Source organism: Mustelus asterias, chromosome 2 (genome assembly GCF_964213995.1).
Source record: "Mustelus asterias chromosome 2, sMusAst1.hap1.1, whole genome shotgun sequence".
NCBI classification, from domain to species: Eukaryota; Metazoa; Chordata; class Chondrichthyes; order Carcharhiniformes; family Triakidae; genus Mustelus; species Mustelus asterias.
In genome coordinates, this window is record NC_135802.1 from 86,098,268 (window position 1) to 86,115,424 (window position 17,157).

The 17,157-nt window shown below is 42.4% G+C and overlaps 1 protein-coding gene and 1 pseudogene across 1 annotated transcript in view; one reads left to right on the top strand and one right to left on the bottom strand.

Moving 5' to 3' along the window:
• Positions 1–17,157, top strand: part of scin (scinderin) — a 148,852-nt gene that overhangs the window by 63,560 nt on the left and 68,135 nt on the right. Inside the window, exons 8-9 of the mRNA XM_078238349.1 lie at positions 3,658–3,873; positions 9,656–9,777. Coding sequence (XP_078094475.1) covers positions 3,658–3,873; positions 9,656–9,777 — 338 coding nt within the window. The remainder of the gene's footprint in view (positions 1–3,657; positions 3,874–9,655; positions 9,778–17,157) is intronic.
• Positions 6,956–7,157, bottom strand: LOC144481633 (U2 spliceosomal RNA; annotated as a pseudogene).

Here is a 17,157-nt window from a genome sequence, read left to right on the forward strand (position 1 = left end):
GGTCTTCGGGCCATCCGTGAACCCCCCCCCCCCAACCAGCCCGCCTCGATTTTCTCCCTCCCCCCAGCAGTCTCGATCTCCCGATCCCTGCCTCCTGCACCAGGGCAGCCCCAACCCCCACCCCCCTTGCAGTCCCGACCCCCTCCCACAGGAAGACAACGCTAGAAATCAAATGGCTGGAGATGTGGGGAGGCCGTGGCGCTCAGTGGGGAGCCCGCTAAATGACCTCCACCTATGCTAGAGCAGCACAGCAGGCTGAGAGATTCACCCCTGGTTTTGATTGCAAGTCGAAACTTTAAAATGTCCATATTGAAGTTGCTATTAAATTAGGATACACTCAGAAAGGTCACGATTCCATTTGCATTGTAAAAATAATGAATAATACTGCCACAGTGGCACAGTAGGTAGTAAATATCTACAGCTGAGGTTAATACTGTAATACTGGAGCAGATGACAGGACGCTACATCTGTGTTTATCCATACTGTATACCTGACGTGGAATTCTTTATAATTACACTGGGTGGCAACAGTGAACAAAATGTTCTATTTGCTGTCAACATAAAATTATCCATAACGTGTTATTACTTTTAAAAAAGAATTACCACTCAATGTTTAGCCAATAGTTTTCGATGATAGGAAATATAATGGAATCCCTCCCAAAGAAGAGAAGAAGAACATGTAGAAACCAATGAATAGTCAGCACGGACTTCAAAAGGCAAACTCTTGTTTGACCAATGTTATTGAATTATTTGAAAAGGTAACAGAGTTTGCAATGGTAATGTGCACTGGATGTAATTTATCTCGACTTTCAAAAGGCCTTTAATAATGTGACCCATAACATAAGACCAAAGAAAGGCCAAGATCTTCCCCTGCCCCACCCTCTCCTCCACTGACAGCATATTTTGCAGTGGCCCGCCATTGGCCAGATCTTCCTCCTTTTCTCATTGTTCACACCCTTTGCCACCAGGGAATCCATTGTGGGGGGTCACCATCGGTGGGACCAGAAGATCCTTCCCTTCTCCCTCCCCCGCAAGAATGGCCAGTGTCAGCATATTCTCCCCCTTATGTATTGAGTGCTGAGACAATCTGGTTAAAGGCCTGCCTCTATGCTCTGAGTTCATTCTAGTTGTATGGTTGAATATTAACCCTCGGGCTGTCTCCAATTACTGCATCTCAACTCCCCACAGAACTTTCTATGCCCCTTCCATATTGGCTCAGGCCAACCTATGCCACTGTACCCACCTGCCAATGACCCATCATACCCTCCATGTCCATAAATGCCTTTCTACCCACTCCCCATGCCTGTCTGTACCCCCCATACATCTCTATGGCCCCTTAAAGTCCCTTTGCCAACTTAGTGCCAACTTATACGAACACATGCCTCTAAGCACCATTTCTCTTGCACCCTACTTGCTAACTCATTCACCATGGGCAGCCCTTAGCCATGCTAAGATGAAATAAAATAAAGTTCTAAGTATCCATTACAGACTTCACTATAAAACCACGCCAATTCATGAATGTCAATCCAATTCATTTAAATCCTCTTGAATGCTTAATATCTTGTACAAAATAAACATTTATATTCATAGTTCTACAACAAAAACAGCTAAACCCTTAATAAGCTCTTGGAAGTATCAATCAAACTGAATTTGCAGTCTCCCATTGTGATGACGATAGGTTGTCAAGAAGTAATAATATTATAACGAAACCCCTTACCGTTATGACTATAAACACCTATTAAAACTGAAAGCATCAATTAAAATATAAAGGGCAGAGGATTTAAATAACTCAGGAGCTTGAACAGTTCCTTTTCCATCTTTTATAATCATTGACATCTATTCTTAAAAATCATAATCAAAATCACTGTGGCAATCAGACCCTGCTCCAGTGAAAATAGGGTACATTTGAACTCAGCATTGCATTCAAATGCCTTGCTAGGTTTGGGTTTCTCCCATACATGAATTATGTCCTGGCCCCTTTCTCCTACTGGAAAAATTAGAATCTGGTGGAAATGGGAACAACATTTCTGAATCTTAGCCTGCTCATTATTTTGGACAAGGTATGGAGTCTCCATAAGTCTGCAAAATTCCAGGCCTGGGTTTTACATCTAGATGGTTGAGAATTAAAAAGTAGGCAAGTTATGTTATTTTTATGCTCAGTAATGAACCTTGATTAAACCACACTTGGTGTGCTGTGCGCAGTTCTGGCTCCCATATTATAAAAATGATATTGAGACATCGGATGTGATGCAGAGAAAACTTAACAAAGATGATACCAGGAATGCGCAGAAAAGGATTGACACACTGGGTTTCTTTTCTCTTGGAGGAAGATGGGAGGGTTGGCCTAATAGAGGTTTTTAAAACTATGAAAGGTTTTGATAAAAGTGGATTCAGAGAGAACATTTCCATTTATGGGGAGGAGCATAACTAAAGGCCGTCAATATAAGATAGTCACCAAAAAATCCAGTTGGAAATTTGGAAGAAAGTTCTTTACCCATAGAGTATTGACGGTACAGAACTCGGTACCACTGGGAGTGACTGAAGCAGATAGTATACGGCACAGTGGATAGCACTGTTGCCTCACAGTGCCGGGGACCCAGGTTCGATTCCCGGCATGGACCACTGTCTGTGTGGAGTTTGCACGTTCTCCCCATGTCAGCGTGGGCTTCCTCTGGATTCTCTAGTTCCCTCCCACAGTCCAAACATATGTGGGTTAGGTGGTTTGGCCATGCTAAATTGCCCCTTGGTGTCAGGGGGACTAGCTCGGGGTTATGGGGATAGGCCTGGGTGGGATTGTGGTTGGTGCAGACTTGGTGGGCTGAATGGCCTCCTTCTGCACTGTAGAATTCTAAGTGTATGTTTCTAAATATATGTGCATTTAGAGGGAAGCTAGACAAGCATATGAGGGTTAAGGAAAGAGAGGATTATTTAATAGATTTAGACGAGGAAAAATGGGAGTACACCTGAGTGGATCATAAACACTAAAATGTCTGGTTAGGCTGTGGCATTGTTTCTGTGCTATGTAATCCTATGTGTACCTAGCAGGCTCCTTAATACCTGTAAGTTATTCATATCGATATTGTTTATGCAGTACTGATGTAAATCCAGTGGTTATTCCCTTTGAAGAAATTATGTTTGGCAGGTAATGAAGTAACGGTTATGTCGTACATTCTGTCTAGCCCAGAAAACCTGTAGAATGGTGTTAGTTCACAAAGACCCTTGAGTAAGATTGGGTCTTGGAGCCCGGAGTGTGAGAGTTCAGATGGAGAGTAAATTTGAATTGGATCAAAGATACCTGGAAAACTTTAGTTGCACACAAAATACCAAGAACATTAATGTATGTTAATTTTTCTGTACAAACTCTTCCTAGTGTCTAAACAAACCTATGATCCTTATATACATGTTAGTGCATTTGGTTTGCTCAGACACCATTACTGGTTTATTAGCATTTGATGTTTAGTTTATCGGGTTAATTATCCCCACAATAAGTGGGGTACACCACCTGCCTACATTTCAGTGCCTGTGTAGTTGACATTCTTTCAGCTGCTACAATCGAAAAGGCTAACACCAAAATAGGTGATGAGGTTGTTAAATTTTCTTCTACCATTGTTTCTTAATTTGCTGCAGCATCAACATAAAGCTTTGTTTTCCACTGTAGATTCAAGTACTTCCTGAAGGAGGCGAAACTCCAACCTTCAAACAGTTCTTTAAAAATTGGAAAGACAAAGGTCAAAGCGAAGGATTTGGAAAAGTTTACGTCACTGAGACAATTGCAAAAATCAAGCAGGTTAAATTTGATGCTTCAAAGCTGCACACCTGTCCTCAGATGGCTGCAAATCATAACATGGTGGATGACGGTTCTGGAAAGACAGAGGTAACTCACAGTCCTCACATGAAACAGAGAGAGTGAAAATGTGTTTGAAGACATGTATGTATGTGTGCTGACATAAAATGACTGTGTCATGAGGAAATTGGATAATAATGGTCTGAGGAGCTAAATTTTAACAATACCAATTAATTTCAGAGACTCTGCTTTAGTGCAGTTCTAAGATTAAATTTCTCCACCAGCTTGTCCTTGCTTTCCTGAAAGTGGTGGCTTCCACAGAAACACTGCAGAATCTCATTCAATTGGCTATTCTTCATAACCAGCCGTGTGTGTCTCTTAAGAGGCTCTTTGATCTTGTGGCCATTACATGCAACCCTGATCTTCTGTTTAGTTAGAGTCCATATAAATGTACAGAATCATAGAATCCTGTGGTGCAGAAGGAGACCTTTCAGCTTATCAAGCTTGCACCATCAACAATCCTACCAGGACCTTTCCCTGTAACCCCACATGTTTACCCTGCTAATCTCCTGATACCATGTGGAATTTAGCATGGCCAATGAACATTTTCCACACATCTTTGGACCATGGGAGGCAACCAGAGCACCCGGAGGGAAACCACGCAGACACGGGGAGAACGTGCAAACTCCACACAGACAGTCACCCAAGGTCAGAATTGAACCCAGGTCCCTAGCGCTGTGAGGCAGTAATGCTAACCGCTGTGCCACCATGCTGCCCATATTTCAAACAGAATTTCTGGATTGTGATCAAAAGTGGAAGCCCTGGGTGGGTGATTTGTCCTTCTCTTATCTGGTTATAATGAGGTCATCTGCAGCTACATCTGTACCAGCCATCAGCAATGATCATTGAGTCAAATCCATCATTTCATGGGCTATACACTTTCTTGGATGGCAGATAGTGGAGGCTGTCAGTAAATGTTGTTTCATTGTGACATGGTCCTCACTGATTCTGCTGACCCAGTACAGCACTGGATCAATCCATACTGCAGGTTACCTTCAGATTGAACTGCTGGTGACTGCTTTGATAAATTAGTTTGAAGTGTGGATATAAAAGCAGAGATCAGTTAGATACCTCTCCTCTCCCACCAACCCATAATTAATGACCCTACGCACCCCAGACATTCTCTATTCCACCTTCTTCCATTGGGAAAAAGATACAAAAGTCTGAGGACATCTACCTACAGACTCAAGAACAGCTTCTTTCTTGCTGCCAGATTTTTGAATGGACCTACCTTGCATTAAGTTGATTTTTCTCTACACTCTAGCTATGACTGTAACACTACATTCTGCACACTCTCCTTTCCTTCTCTATGAACAGTATGCTTTGCCTGTATAGCGCGCAAGAAACAATACTTTTCACTAATACATGTGACAATAATAAATCAAATCAACCCCTCTCTCTTTCCTCTAACTTAAACCCTGTTTTAACACAAGTTTGCTGTTATCGAGAAGCAGAGTTCCATCATGCAGAAAGGTTTTTTTCCCTTGTTTTCCATTTTAAACCATATGGAAATAGACAAATTGGCACAATGTTAATGGCAAGCCTTGCATGTTGTGGGTGCATTATCATGATCCCAGTCTTGCTTTTATGCACTTGTGTACTTTTTAGATTATTGAACCTTTCACATGAGAAGAGTGTAATCTGTAGCATTGGAAGTGACTCGATGTTACACTAGTTCCAGTAGTGCTGAATATATGTGACTCAACAGAACTAGAATGTATGAAAGAAGAACAGAAGATGCTGGAAAACCTCAGCAGGTCTCAGCATTTATCAGGAGAGAAACAGAGTTGATAGGCAGGATTTTACAGCCAAGTTCGCCACAAAACCAGAAAATCCCACCCGAGGTCAGCTGACTTTTCCATGGTCCACCCCTCGCCTGCTACGATTCCCGTGGTGGGACAGGAAAATTTGCCCCAAAGTATCGGTCCTAGACTCTTCGTCAGAACTGAAAAGGAGGGAGAATGTAAAAACTGCAACAGGAAGTAGCAACTTTAAGAGCAAACAATAGATGGCTTGGTGTCAGAGAGGAAGAGAGGTGTTTTGCATTGAGGCATCACATGTATGGAATATTTTTTTTTAAGTTTAAAATGGAGGAAAATAGTCAAAATCTAAAATTGCTGAACTCACCATTGAGTCCTGAGTCATCTTCCGTTGGTCACATTGCAGCCTATGGATCTTTAGGCAGATAATCCTCTATGTTTGGAGAGGGTCCTCCCAGCCTAGCATTGCTAAAACTGCATCACTGACTTTTATGTCTGAGCTGAGTGGTCAGCCTGCAAAATGATGATCCAGTGCTAAATCCCACCAGCCCGGGCTGTTCTATTTGCACCCTCGCCATTCTAAGTTAGAGGAATCCTCTTTTCTGAGAGAAGTATTTGCTAATTAAACTAAGGGCATTGAGGTCAATTTTGACTTTCTGGGCAAACTATTTTGGAAGGATATTAGCCGGCCATGGGTTGTGGCAACAACTTCACTTAAATAGACTGTACAGTGCCAAATATGTTGCATTATTGGATTGAGACCCCACAGAGCAGGCCAGGGTGGTCCCTGGTGAGGTAGGTTCTGGGGAAGGGGATTGCTATTGCAGAGAGTAGAGTTCCAAGGTGGAACGCCATGGTCTTCCTGTGATCCACAAAATAATTCAAAACTTAACTTGATTGTGCCGCGCCTCTTTGGAGCTGCAAGCAGTTTGCACAGTGCAGACACAGTTCAGGTATGGCAATTAGGGTCCTGTTTATGTCATAGAACCTAACTTCCATATTAAAAGAGACCATCACCTCAAATGGGGAACCACTGAGGACATCCAGTGAAAGGCCCTTTTGAAATGGAGCTGGATTCATCGTAGGTTTTAATGAAACAATATTTTGAGCCTGTTACTGCCCCATTAACACCAGGGGAAGCTTAGCTATCATCAGAAACAACTCTATGATATCACAGGGCACAAACAGAATAGTATAAAATCAGTTACACAATCAAAACTGTTTTTTTTAAATACTTTTTCAATTCAATCAAATCAAGTCCAATTCAGAGTCTCAACAAGTTGAGACATTTCCGATCCAGGCTGGCAAGACAGGGCAAGCGACCATTTACCCTGTCATGGGCCTGATCTACATGAGCCAAGCTGATTGGAGGAGGGGAAGCAATTCCTCCTCCAAGACTTGAGCTCATTTGCATCTTAGCCAAAAGGCCGAGATACCGCTTTTAAAAATTGCTTCATATGAAACATATGAAGCGTCAATGTAACCTAATGACCTCAACCAAGTGCAGCATCCGCATAACTACACTTGATCTTAGCCAAAAGGCCGAGAAGCGAATCAAAACTGTTACTACACTATCAGTCAATAATGACTGATGATCATTTGTTTCTGTGGTGGTTAGGTGATTTATGTTTTTCACAATTAGTAGGCAATTAGCTATAATTAAGTTATAGTTAGGGCTGTTAATGATTTTGGCTGATTTCTTTGGGTTGATGACTTTATGATGGTAATGAACCTCAGTGACAAAGAAAAGTTATCAGAATTTAAATTCTTAAAATCTGCCTCACCCTTTTGTAGTTTTCTCCATGCCAGTTTGAGAGGGAGTTTGAACTTGAGAGGACTTTGTCAGTGTCACTTTGTCATTTGTTGCTGAAGAGTGCATGGAGTTGCCTCTTACTGTGATTCTCCCTTCTGCTGTATGGGAACTGTTTATTTTGGGTTTGGCAAGAATAGGATTATACAGCAGCAGAGGAGACTATTGTAACCGAGGTAAACAGATAACAAAAAAAAAGTTTCCCAAAAATAGTCTTTTATGACCCCAGAGTTGCAGGTAATAAAATATATTTTGATATGGTAACTTTTTGCAACATAGATAAACATGGCTGCCAAATTTGATGTATCGAGATCCCATGAATAATATGATCTAAATGAACAGATTATCTGTTTTACTGATACTGATTGAGGGATAAACCTTTGTCAGGACACCAGGAAAATTCCTGCTATTCAAAATTGCCTTAAAATCTTCCACATGAATCATAGAAACCCTACAGTGCAGAAGGAGGCCATTCAGCCCATCGAGTCTGCATCGACCACAATCCCACCCAGGCCCTACCCCCACATATTTACCCGCTAATCCCTCTAACCTACGCATCTCAGGACTCTAAGGGGCAATTTTTAACCTGGCTAATCAACCTAACCTGCACATCTTTGGACTGTGGGAGGAAACCGGAGCACCCGGAGGAAACCCACGCAGACACGAGGAGAATGTGCAAACTCCAAGCCAGGAATTGAACCCAGATCCCTGGAGCTGTGAAGCAGCAGTGCTAACCACTGTGCTACTGTGCCGCCCAGGGTAGAGGGTAGACAGGATTTTAGTTTAATGCCTCAACACTGTAGTGAAGGAAAATTGAACAGGCATAAGATGGCTAACTCATTACTGACCTTGCCTAGCAGTAAACATAGAAACATAAAAACCAGAAGCAGGAGCAGGATATTAGGCCCTTCAAGCCTGCTCCACCATTCATTATGATCATGGCTGATCATCAAATTCAATATCCTGCTCCCGCTTTCATATGCTTTGATCCCTTTAGCCCAAGAGCTATATCTAATTTCTTCTTGAAATCAGACAACGCTTTGGCCTCAACTACATTCGGTGGTAGTGAATTCCACACATTCACAACTCTCTGGGTGAAGAAATTTCTCCTCACCTCAATTCTAAAAGGTTTACCTCTTATCCTCAAAAATGACCCCAAGTTCTGGACTCCCCCACCATTCGGAATATTCTTTCTGAGTCTATCCTGTCTAACCCTGTTAGAATTTTATAAGTTTAATTGAGATCCCTTTTCACTCTTCTAAATTCCTATGAATACAATCCTAACCGACTTAGTCTCCCCTCATATGACAGACCTGTCATCCCAGGAATCAGCCTGGTAAAACTTCGCTGCACTCCCTCATAGCAAGGACATCCTTCCTCAGATAAGGACACCAAAACTGCACACAATACTCTTGGTGTTGCCTCACCAGTGCCCTATAAAAATCATCCCCTGTGCCTTTTTCTTAATTCTTTGCTGTGATGTTAGTGTCAATAGCAAGATCAGCATCTGTTGCCTGTCCCTAATTGCCTCTGAGAGCAATAAAGAATCAAACACGTTGCTGTAGGTCTACAGTCATATGTAGGCCAGACCAAGCAATGATAGATTTCCTTCACTGAAGGACATTAGTGAACCGGGTCGGTTTTTATAACAATTAATGATTGTTTCATGATCATCATTATTGTGACTAGCCTTTCAGTTTCATATTTTTTTAAATTCCGTGCATTTATTGATTCATTGAATTTAAATTCCAGCAGCTAATTAGGATGGGATTTGAACCGATATCCACAAAGCATTATCTTTAGTCTCCAGATTGCTAGTTTAATGCCATTATCACCACACTCTGCAGGTAATTATTTTTCTTGATACATGGTAGTGATTATAGCTCAAAAGTAATTCATTACATATGAAGCACTTTGGAACATGTGTCAGTGCAGGCTTTCATTTTTATTTTGATTCCATGGCCGGATGTTTACTGTCCCACTCGCCACGGGAATCGGGAGTGGGTGAGGGGCAGACCATGGAAAGGTTCGTTGATCTCGGATGGGATTTGGTGGTTTCGGGACGAGTGAGGCTGTAAAATCCCGCCTATTGTGTCAAAATCAAAACTTATTCACATAGCGCAGCTCCTTCACTGACATTCTTCACCAGCTGTGTGATAAACTGAGACAATTTAAAGTTGCATAGTGCTTTTTATTGAGATGTGTATTTGAATGGATATATTTTCAAATTTCTCTCTTCTAGATTTGGCGAGTTGAGAGCAATGGTCGGATTCCTGTTGACCCTAGTACCTATGGACAATTCTTTGGTGGAGACTGTTACATCATTCTTTACACATACAGATTGGGGCAAATCATTTATACCTGGTGGGTATATCAATTCTTATTTCTCTCTTACCCTCTAATTTAGTAAGCTTGATTTAATAATAAGATACAAAAACCAGTTTCGTAGCTTAGAGAAGAGGTTAGTCCAGTCAGCAAGAAAGGTGAAAAAACCCCTTCATGTGTTTACAGCTGCCAAGACCCTATATTCTGGATTACTCTCTCTAAAACTCTGTCTTCCTGCCTCTCTCTCTCTCTCTTGCTCCCTCTCTCCTTTATATGCTTCTCAAAAATCTACATTATCAGCCATGCTTTGGTCTCATCTCTCCTAATAGCTCATTACATGGTGTGATGTCAAATCTTATTCTATTTTATAACACTCCTGACGCGCATTGGGCACCAAGTGGGTGCCAGCTGCAGCTCATTAGTTACCGACCAGGTATTATCAGGCAGTCCACCCTAGCCAATATCAATGTAAGTCAGGATGTGGAGGAAGGGACATTCCTGAATGGGGGAAGTTCCCGTTATTTAGATGAACCACAGAGGAGCACTCCTGTTTCTCCCAGCTCCAAAACAAAATGGACATTTTGCTCCTTTTCAATTCATTTGCAAGCTCCATCCACCTGTGTTCCAAAATAGCATGCAGGTCCTGTGTACATCATAGGACCCCAATGTGCATCTTAAAGGGACTACCTGATGAATCTGGAAGCCACGTCAGGCACCGGTTGCAGATCCTTCCCAAGTAGTGTGCCAAGGCTCCTTCGACAGTACCTTCCATACCTGCAACTTCTACGACCTAGCAGGGTAAGGGCAACAGATGTATGGGAATACCAACATCTGCAAGTTCCCCTCCAAGTCACACACTATCCTGAGTAGGTACTATATCACAGTGCCTTTAATGAAGCAGGTCAGAATTCTGGAACCTTGCTTCCTAAAGGCATTGTGGATGTACTTACACCACAGTGGTTCAAAAAGGTAGCTCAACACTACCTTCTCAGTGGTAATTAGGAATGGTAAATAAATGTTGACCTTACTAGTGATGCTCTTATCCCATGAATTTTTTTTTTTAAAGTGGTGCAGGGAAAATTGAGAGCAGGTACTAAACGGGAGGCTTTCCCCACCATTTTACTTCCACTACTGTCATGTCTTCATCCAGTAAAAACCTTCTGCTCAATGTTCAGCTGTATATCAAGAGGAGAAGAGATATTCTTTGCTTATTAGAATGGCCTGATTAAGAGAAGATGGTTTGAATTATGGCACTGAATGATGTTACATTTATTACTGCAAATGAGACAATCTGAAAACCATATTTCTGGAAAATAAAATTATTACAAGTCATATCACATCAGCATCGGTAAAGTAAATCTGCCAATAAGCTGTCATACTGAAAGGCATGAAAGCATTTGGCTGTCAGAGCCTGGTGTTATACAACAGTGCTTTGATGTTTAATTTAAGTAGAACTGCAGCAGTTTTTTCCTTGTGAGCAGAGCACCGTTACTGACTGGAGGCTCTCTCCCCTGGGAATGCTGTGAAGTTCTCACAGCAAAATACAGATTATAGTCACAGGACTAGCAAAGGCAGAAAGTAGTTCAATACAGAACATGGCACAAGAATAACAAGTACAAACCTAAAGGAGTGTCGGAATGCAACGGCTCCAAATGAAAGCTAAATTAACTAACAGCTAAAATATTCTGTAGCATAATAGTATCATAATTTAAGGGTGGGGGAGGGCACAACTATTAGAAAGTTGAAATTTGACAAGAAAGAAGATGCTAGAAAAGATGACCAGGTTAGTTGGCACTTGAAGTGAAAATGTAGATTAATGACATTGCTCATATAGTTCAGTGAAATTCAGAAAAGAGAAGTTTGAGCAAATGTTTTAATTGATTTATGGGGAATGATTTGTAAATAATCATGTAATCTATTTAAATTATTTTACATTTCCTGTTGGTGCTAACAGAGTGGTAAAAGTATTTGGCTCAGCAGATGGTTCAATTTGAAAATACATTATCAGTGCCGAGCTGTGCTGGATAGGCTCATAGGCACTTGATTTCTGGGCTCTGCTGGATAAGCAGAGTTAAGTCAGGCTAAGGGTGAAGGTGATATTTGACTTCATTTTCCTTGACTAGGTAGGGGAAATTCAATAGGACTTCCACTCTGGAAAACATGTGTGTCAAGTAAAGCCATGATCAGACTCAGATTTGACAGCTGCCTCGTACTCCCAGTAGAAGTGAAGTATGAGCGGACAGTCAATGCCCATTGTATTGTATACTAAAAATTAGCCAGTGCCATCAGAAATGGAGAGAAAATTGGAGGAAACTGAAAAAAAGGTAGAGAGGAATTTTAAGTCCTTGATGGGATTTTAACAGCCAGACCTCATTTCCAAATACAGGCCTGCTGTCCACTCATAGAATCATAGAATCCCTGCAGTACAGAAGGAGGCCATTTGGTCCATCGAGTCTGCACTGACCACAATCCCACCCAGGCCCTATTCCCGCATCCCCACACATTTATCCTGCTAATCCCCCAACACTAAGGGGCAATTTAGCATGACCAATCAACCTTTGGACTGTAGGAGGAAACCAGAGCACCGGAGGAAACCCACGCAGACACAGGGAGAATGTGCAGACTCCACACAGACAATGATCCAAGGCCGGAATTGAACCTGGGTCCCTGGCGCTGTGAGGCAGCAGGGCTAACCACTGTGCCATCATGCTGCCCAATGGGCAAACAAATTGCTGGCAGTTGTTGTGACTTGAAGAACATCCAGCTGATGTCTGCCCATGGGGAGTCGGCTAAGTTGTAGAGTGTAGTTGGAGGGGGGGGGGAGGGGGGATGGCAGGGTGAGTTGGCAAACATCATGGTAGGAAGCACGGGACAATGGAGGCCCAAACTTACATTGTAAAATCATGAGGAACAATTCTGTCCTTGCATAGGAGTGTTTACCAGTGGTCCAACAGGACTTCTGCTTCCTACCAACCAGGTTTCATTAACCACCCTATTAGCAGTTGCAATGCCAACTCTTCACATCATAGGATCCTGATTTGCATAAATGTAGGACCAGGTGGGTACCCACAGGCACCTGATTAAACCACAGCTTAAAATTGCTACAGATTGGAAATTAAGCATGGAGATTTAAAATTTCCCTTAAAGTGGCAACTCTGTGGACTGTGCTAAGTAGTATGTAAATGTAGGATATTGAATTTTGATGTGATAGAATATGCCATTTATACTAGCAAATGAAAGCACAATGGATGATTCATTCAAATTTGAATCTCTCTATTTTACGCAGTTAGAGAAAGGTTAACTAAACTAAACCAGCCATTTTGTAGGTTTTCAAAAGTAAGTGGCAGAAGGTTGAAGCTTCCATTTCTGGCACTGTAAAGTGCAACAGCCTGATTATAATGGGTTCTGTCAGTTCAAAGTGAGGCGACCAGATGGAATGCTTCTTCCTTGGGGCAAGAAGACTCTGACATTGTCTGTCATGCCCAATACAAGTGATCTTGTGACAGAGAGTGAAGAAATGAGCAGTGTGCACCATTTTGACATTGACCTCCACCATACCCTACAGCGCTTAACTGAAGAAAGCAGCTTGAAGTAAAATCACTCGCTGGACAAAAATAATAGAAACAACATTCAGCATAGGATTTCTTTTCTTCTTTCGCAGCATGCGATCATCACTGGCTGGGCCAGAATTTGTTGCCCTTGAGACGGGGGTGGTGCACCACCTTCTGGAACCCACAGCACTTATAGGAAGCTCCTGGGTTTTGACCCAGTGGCAGTGAAGGAATGATGATATAGTTCCAAGTCAGGACGGTTTGTGGCTTGGGGAAACTTTCAGGTGATGGTGTTCCCATGGCTTTTTCCATCTAGGTCATAGGTGTTGTGGGTTTGAAAAGTGCTGTCAAATGAATCTTGGTGGTTAGCTGTGGTGCATCTTGGAGATGATAGACAATTCTGCCACTTATGTGTCAATGTGTCAATGAATATTAAAGATAGTGAATGAGGTGCAAACAAGCAGGCTGCTTTATCCTGGATGCTGTCTCACTTCTCCAGTGTTGTTGGAGCTACACTCACCCAGGTAAGTGGACAATATTCCATCACACTCCTGACTTGTGTCTTGTAGATGGTGGACAGAATTTGGGGAATCAGGAGGTGAGTTACCCAAAGCAAAATTCCTAGCCTCTAACCTGCTCCTGTAGCCACAGTATGTTTATGGCTAGTCCAGTTTAGTTTCAAGTCAATGGTAATCCTCAGGATGTTGATGGATGCAGATTCAGTGATGGTGGTGTCATTGAATGTCAAGGGGAGATGGTTAGATTCTCTCTTGTTGGAGATGGACATTACCTGGCAGTATCTGAGGAGGCGCAAATGGTGCTGGACATTGCCCAATCATCAGCGAGCATCCCCACTTTGAGAACTTCCAGCAGTGATGCCCTCGGACTGAGACGATTGATCTCCAATGACCACAATCATCTTCCTTTGAGCTTTTTAATACAAATGATGGAGAGTTTTCCCCCAATTCGCATCGACTTCAGTTTAACTGGGATTCCTTGATGCCACACGTGGTCAAACACTGTCGTGATGTCAAAAGCAGTCATTCTCACTTCACCTCTGGAGCTCAGCTCTTCGGGGCAATGATTGGCTGGGTTGGAATTGTCCTGCCTTTTGTGGACAGGACACACCTGAGCAATGTTTCTAGATTGCGGGGCATGGAAAGTTCTGGGGCACAAGTCTTCAGCATTATTGCTGGAATATTGTCAGGGCCCATTGCCTTTAGCAGTGTCCAGTGCCTTCAGCATGGAGTGAATTGAGTTGGCTGGAGACTGGCTTCCATGATGCTGGGGATCTCAGGATAAAGCTGAGTTGGATCATCCATTCACCACTTCTGGCTGAAGACTGTTGAAAATGCTTCAGCTTGTCTTCTGCACTGATGTGCTGGGCACCGGCTCATTGAGGATGGGGATATTTATGGAGCCTCCTCCTCCACTGAGTTGTTTATCATTCCACCATCACTTACGACTGGATGTGGTAAGACAGAAGAGCTTTGTTTTCATCTGTTCATTGTGGGCTTGCTTAGCTCTGTCTATAAATTGCTGCTTATGCTGTTTAGCATGCAAAGAGTCTTGTGTTGTAGCTTCACCAGGCAGACACCTCATTTTTAGGAATGAGGAATGCCCTCCTGTACACTTCATTGAACCAGGGTTGATCCCACAGCTTGATGGTAATGGTAGAATGGGGGATGTGCTTGGCCATGAGGTTAAGTTTAAATTTGAAAACAATTCTGTTGCTACTGATGGTCCACAGTGCCTCATGGATGCCCAGTTTAGAGCTTCTAGCTCTGTTCTAAACCTACCCTGTTTAGCATGATAGTGCTATGCAACACGATGGAGGGTATCCTCAACGTGAAGATTGGACTTTGTCTCCACAAGGAGTGAGCGGTGATCACTCCTATTAATACTGTCATGGACAGATGCATCTGTGACAGGTAGATTGATGAGAACAAGACCAAGTAAGCTTTTCCCTCTTGTTGCTTCCCTCACCACCTGCTACGGGCCCAGTCTAGCAGCTATATCGTTCAGGACTTGGCCAGCTCAGTCAGTAGTGGCAGTATCATGCCATTATTAGTGATGGACTTTCAAGTCCCCCACATTCTGCACCCCTGCCACCCTCAGTGCCTCTTCCTATTGGATTTGCTGCTTTTCATGAAACATTGTAAAGGTTCTAAAAATACAAAAAAAGGAAACAAATAATAATGAATTCATACAAAAGAAGGTTTTAAATGTTAAGAGTGTTGTTAGATTTTGTACTTTTCTTTCAGCCTCCTTATACAAAATAAAAAATAACATCAGTAGGCATCTTGAAACCTTTGAGCTTTCCTTATTAACTTGAAAGCCATGTATTGTACTATATATTAGGTAACTTACCTCAATCATGTGCCATTTTGCTTTATAAAAATTGTATTTTGAATACATTAATATTAAAATTGGAGATGCCTTTAAGCACCTGTATTAACATTTAAAAAATATATTTGCCTCTATTGAGATTACTCACACTCTGATCTGAGGATTCTTATTCTTCATAACAGCTCCATTTACAGCACTTTGCAAATTTAATTAAATGTTGTGTGTGTGTGTATGTGTGGTGTGTGTGTGTTTTGGGGGGCTGGGGAATGTGCCGCGTACTGAGCCTCCAAAGGCACCTTCCCAAGTGTTGCTTCTCACCACTCCCATCCCACCCTATCCAATGTGCCCCTCCCCCTCTCCTCATGGGCTCGTCAGCCTGGCCCTAGCGAGATCTTCAATGTACCTGAATGTCTTGAGTCCATTGCTGATGGCTGCCTCCCTGCTGCACCAGCAGAGCCTGTGCTCCTGCTGGCACTGACAATGTGCAGAGCTGCTGACCTTCGAGTGACTGGCAGCTCTAAAGGACTTCCTCTTGGAGTTGGAGGGAAGTTCCATCTCAAACACAATAAGGTTGGTTACCTGAAATATGAAAGCTGGGTGAGCCAGGTAATTGGAGGCTTATCACGTCAGACATTTAACTGAGGTTCGGGGAAACCACCCTCACTGTATAACCAGGTCCCAATTACAGAGTTCATCATGTGCCCTTTGATATGGACAAGCTCCATATTAGGAACAGAACTTATACTTAATAAGATAAAGATTATCTTAATTTTTATCTTAATTGTTATGTTCATTTCTGTTTGGACATGCTGAGCATATGCATATTAATTCAGTGATGGATTGTTTGGACACAGTGTAAACTGACAAAATCTGTTTTGTGAATTCCTGTAAGGTTTATTTTCTTTCAACTGCTGAAGAAAGACTGATATAATGCTTTCAATGACCTCAGGGCACCTCAAAACACTTGCCAATGAACAAAATGTTTTTAAAATGCATTCACTGTTGTATTGTAGGAAGCACAGCATATCGTAAAAGATGATTATAATACTGAGCAGATAATCTGTTTTTAGTGATTGCGATTGAGGGATAAGTATAGACCAGGACTCCGAGGATAATTCCTCTGCTTTTCTCCACAATAGTGCCATTGCATCTTTTACAAAGAGAGCAGACAAGCAGAGGAGGGGGCAAGCAAGGATGCAGGTGCACAGTGAAAATTAAATTATTTTAGGGTGTCACTGGATCCCAATGCCAAATGGGAGGTGGGGAGCTGGGACCACGCTTCCAATTAAACTCCTTGAGGAGCTGATTAACGGGCCAGGAGGGCCAGTAGGTGATATTCACATGGGAAATTGCCAACCCAGAACCTGTGCACGTTATGGCACAGCTGTTGGTTCGATGCAGGGAGCTGCAAGATTTTCTTTTGAACTGGAAACATTTTTGCCACCAAGGTTTTTCCTGCAAGATCTGGCACAGTGTTGGCCAATTCCCTGAGCATTGAGGTTCTGGCCCTCTGAATTAT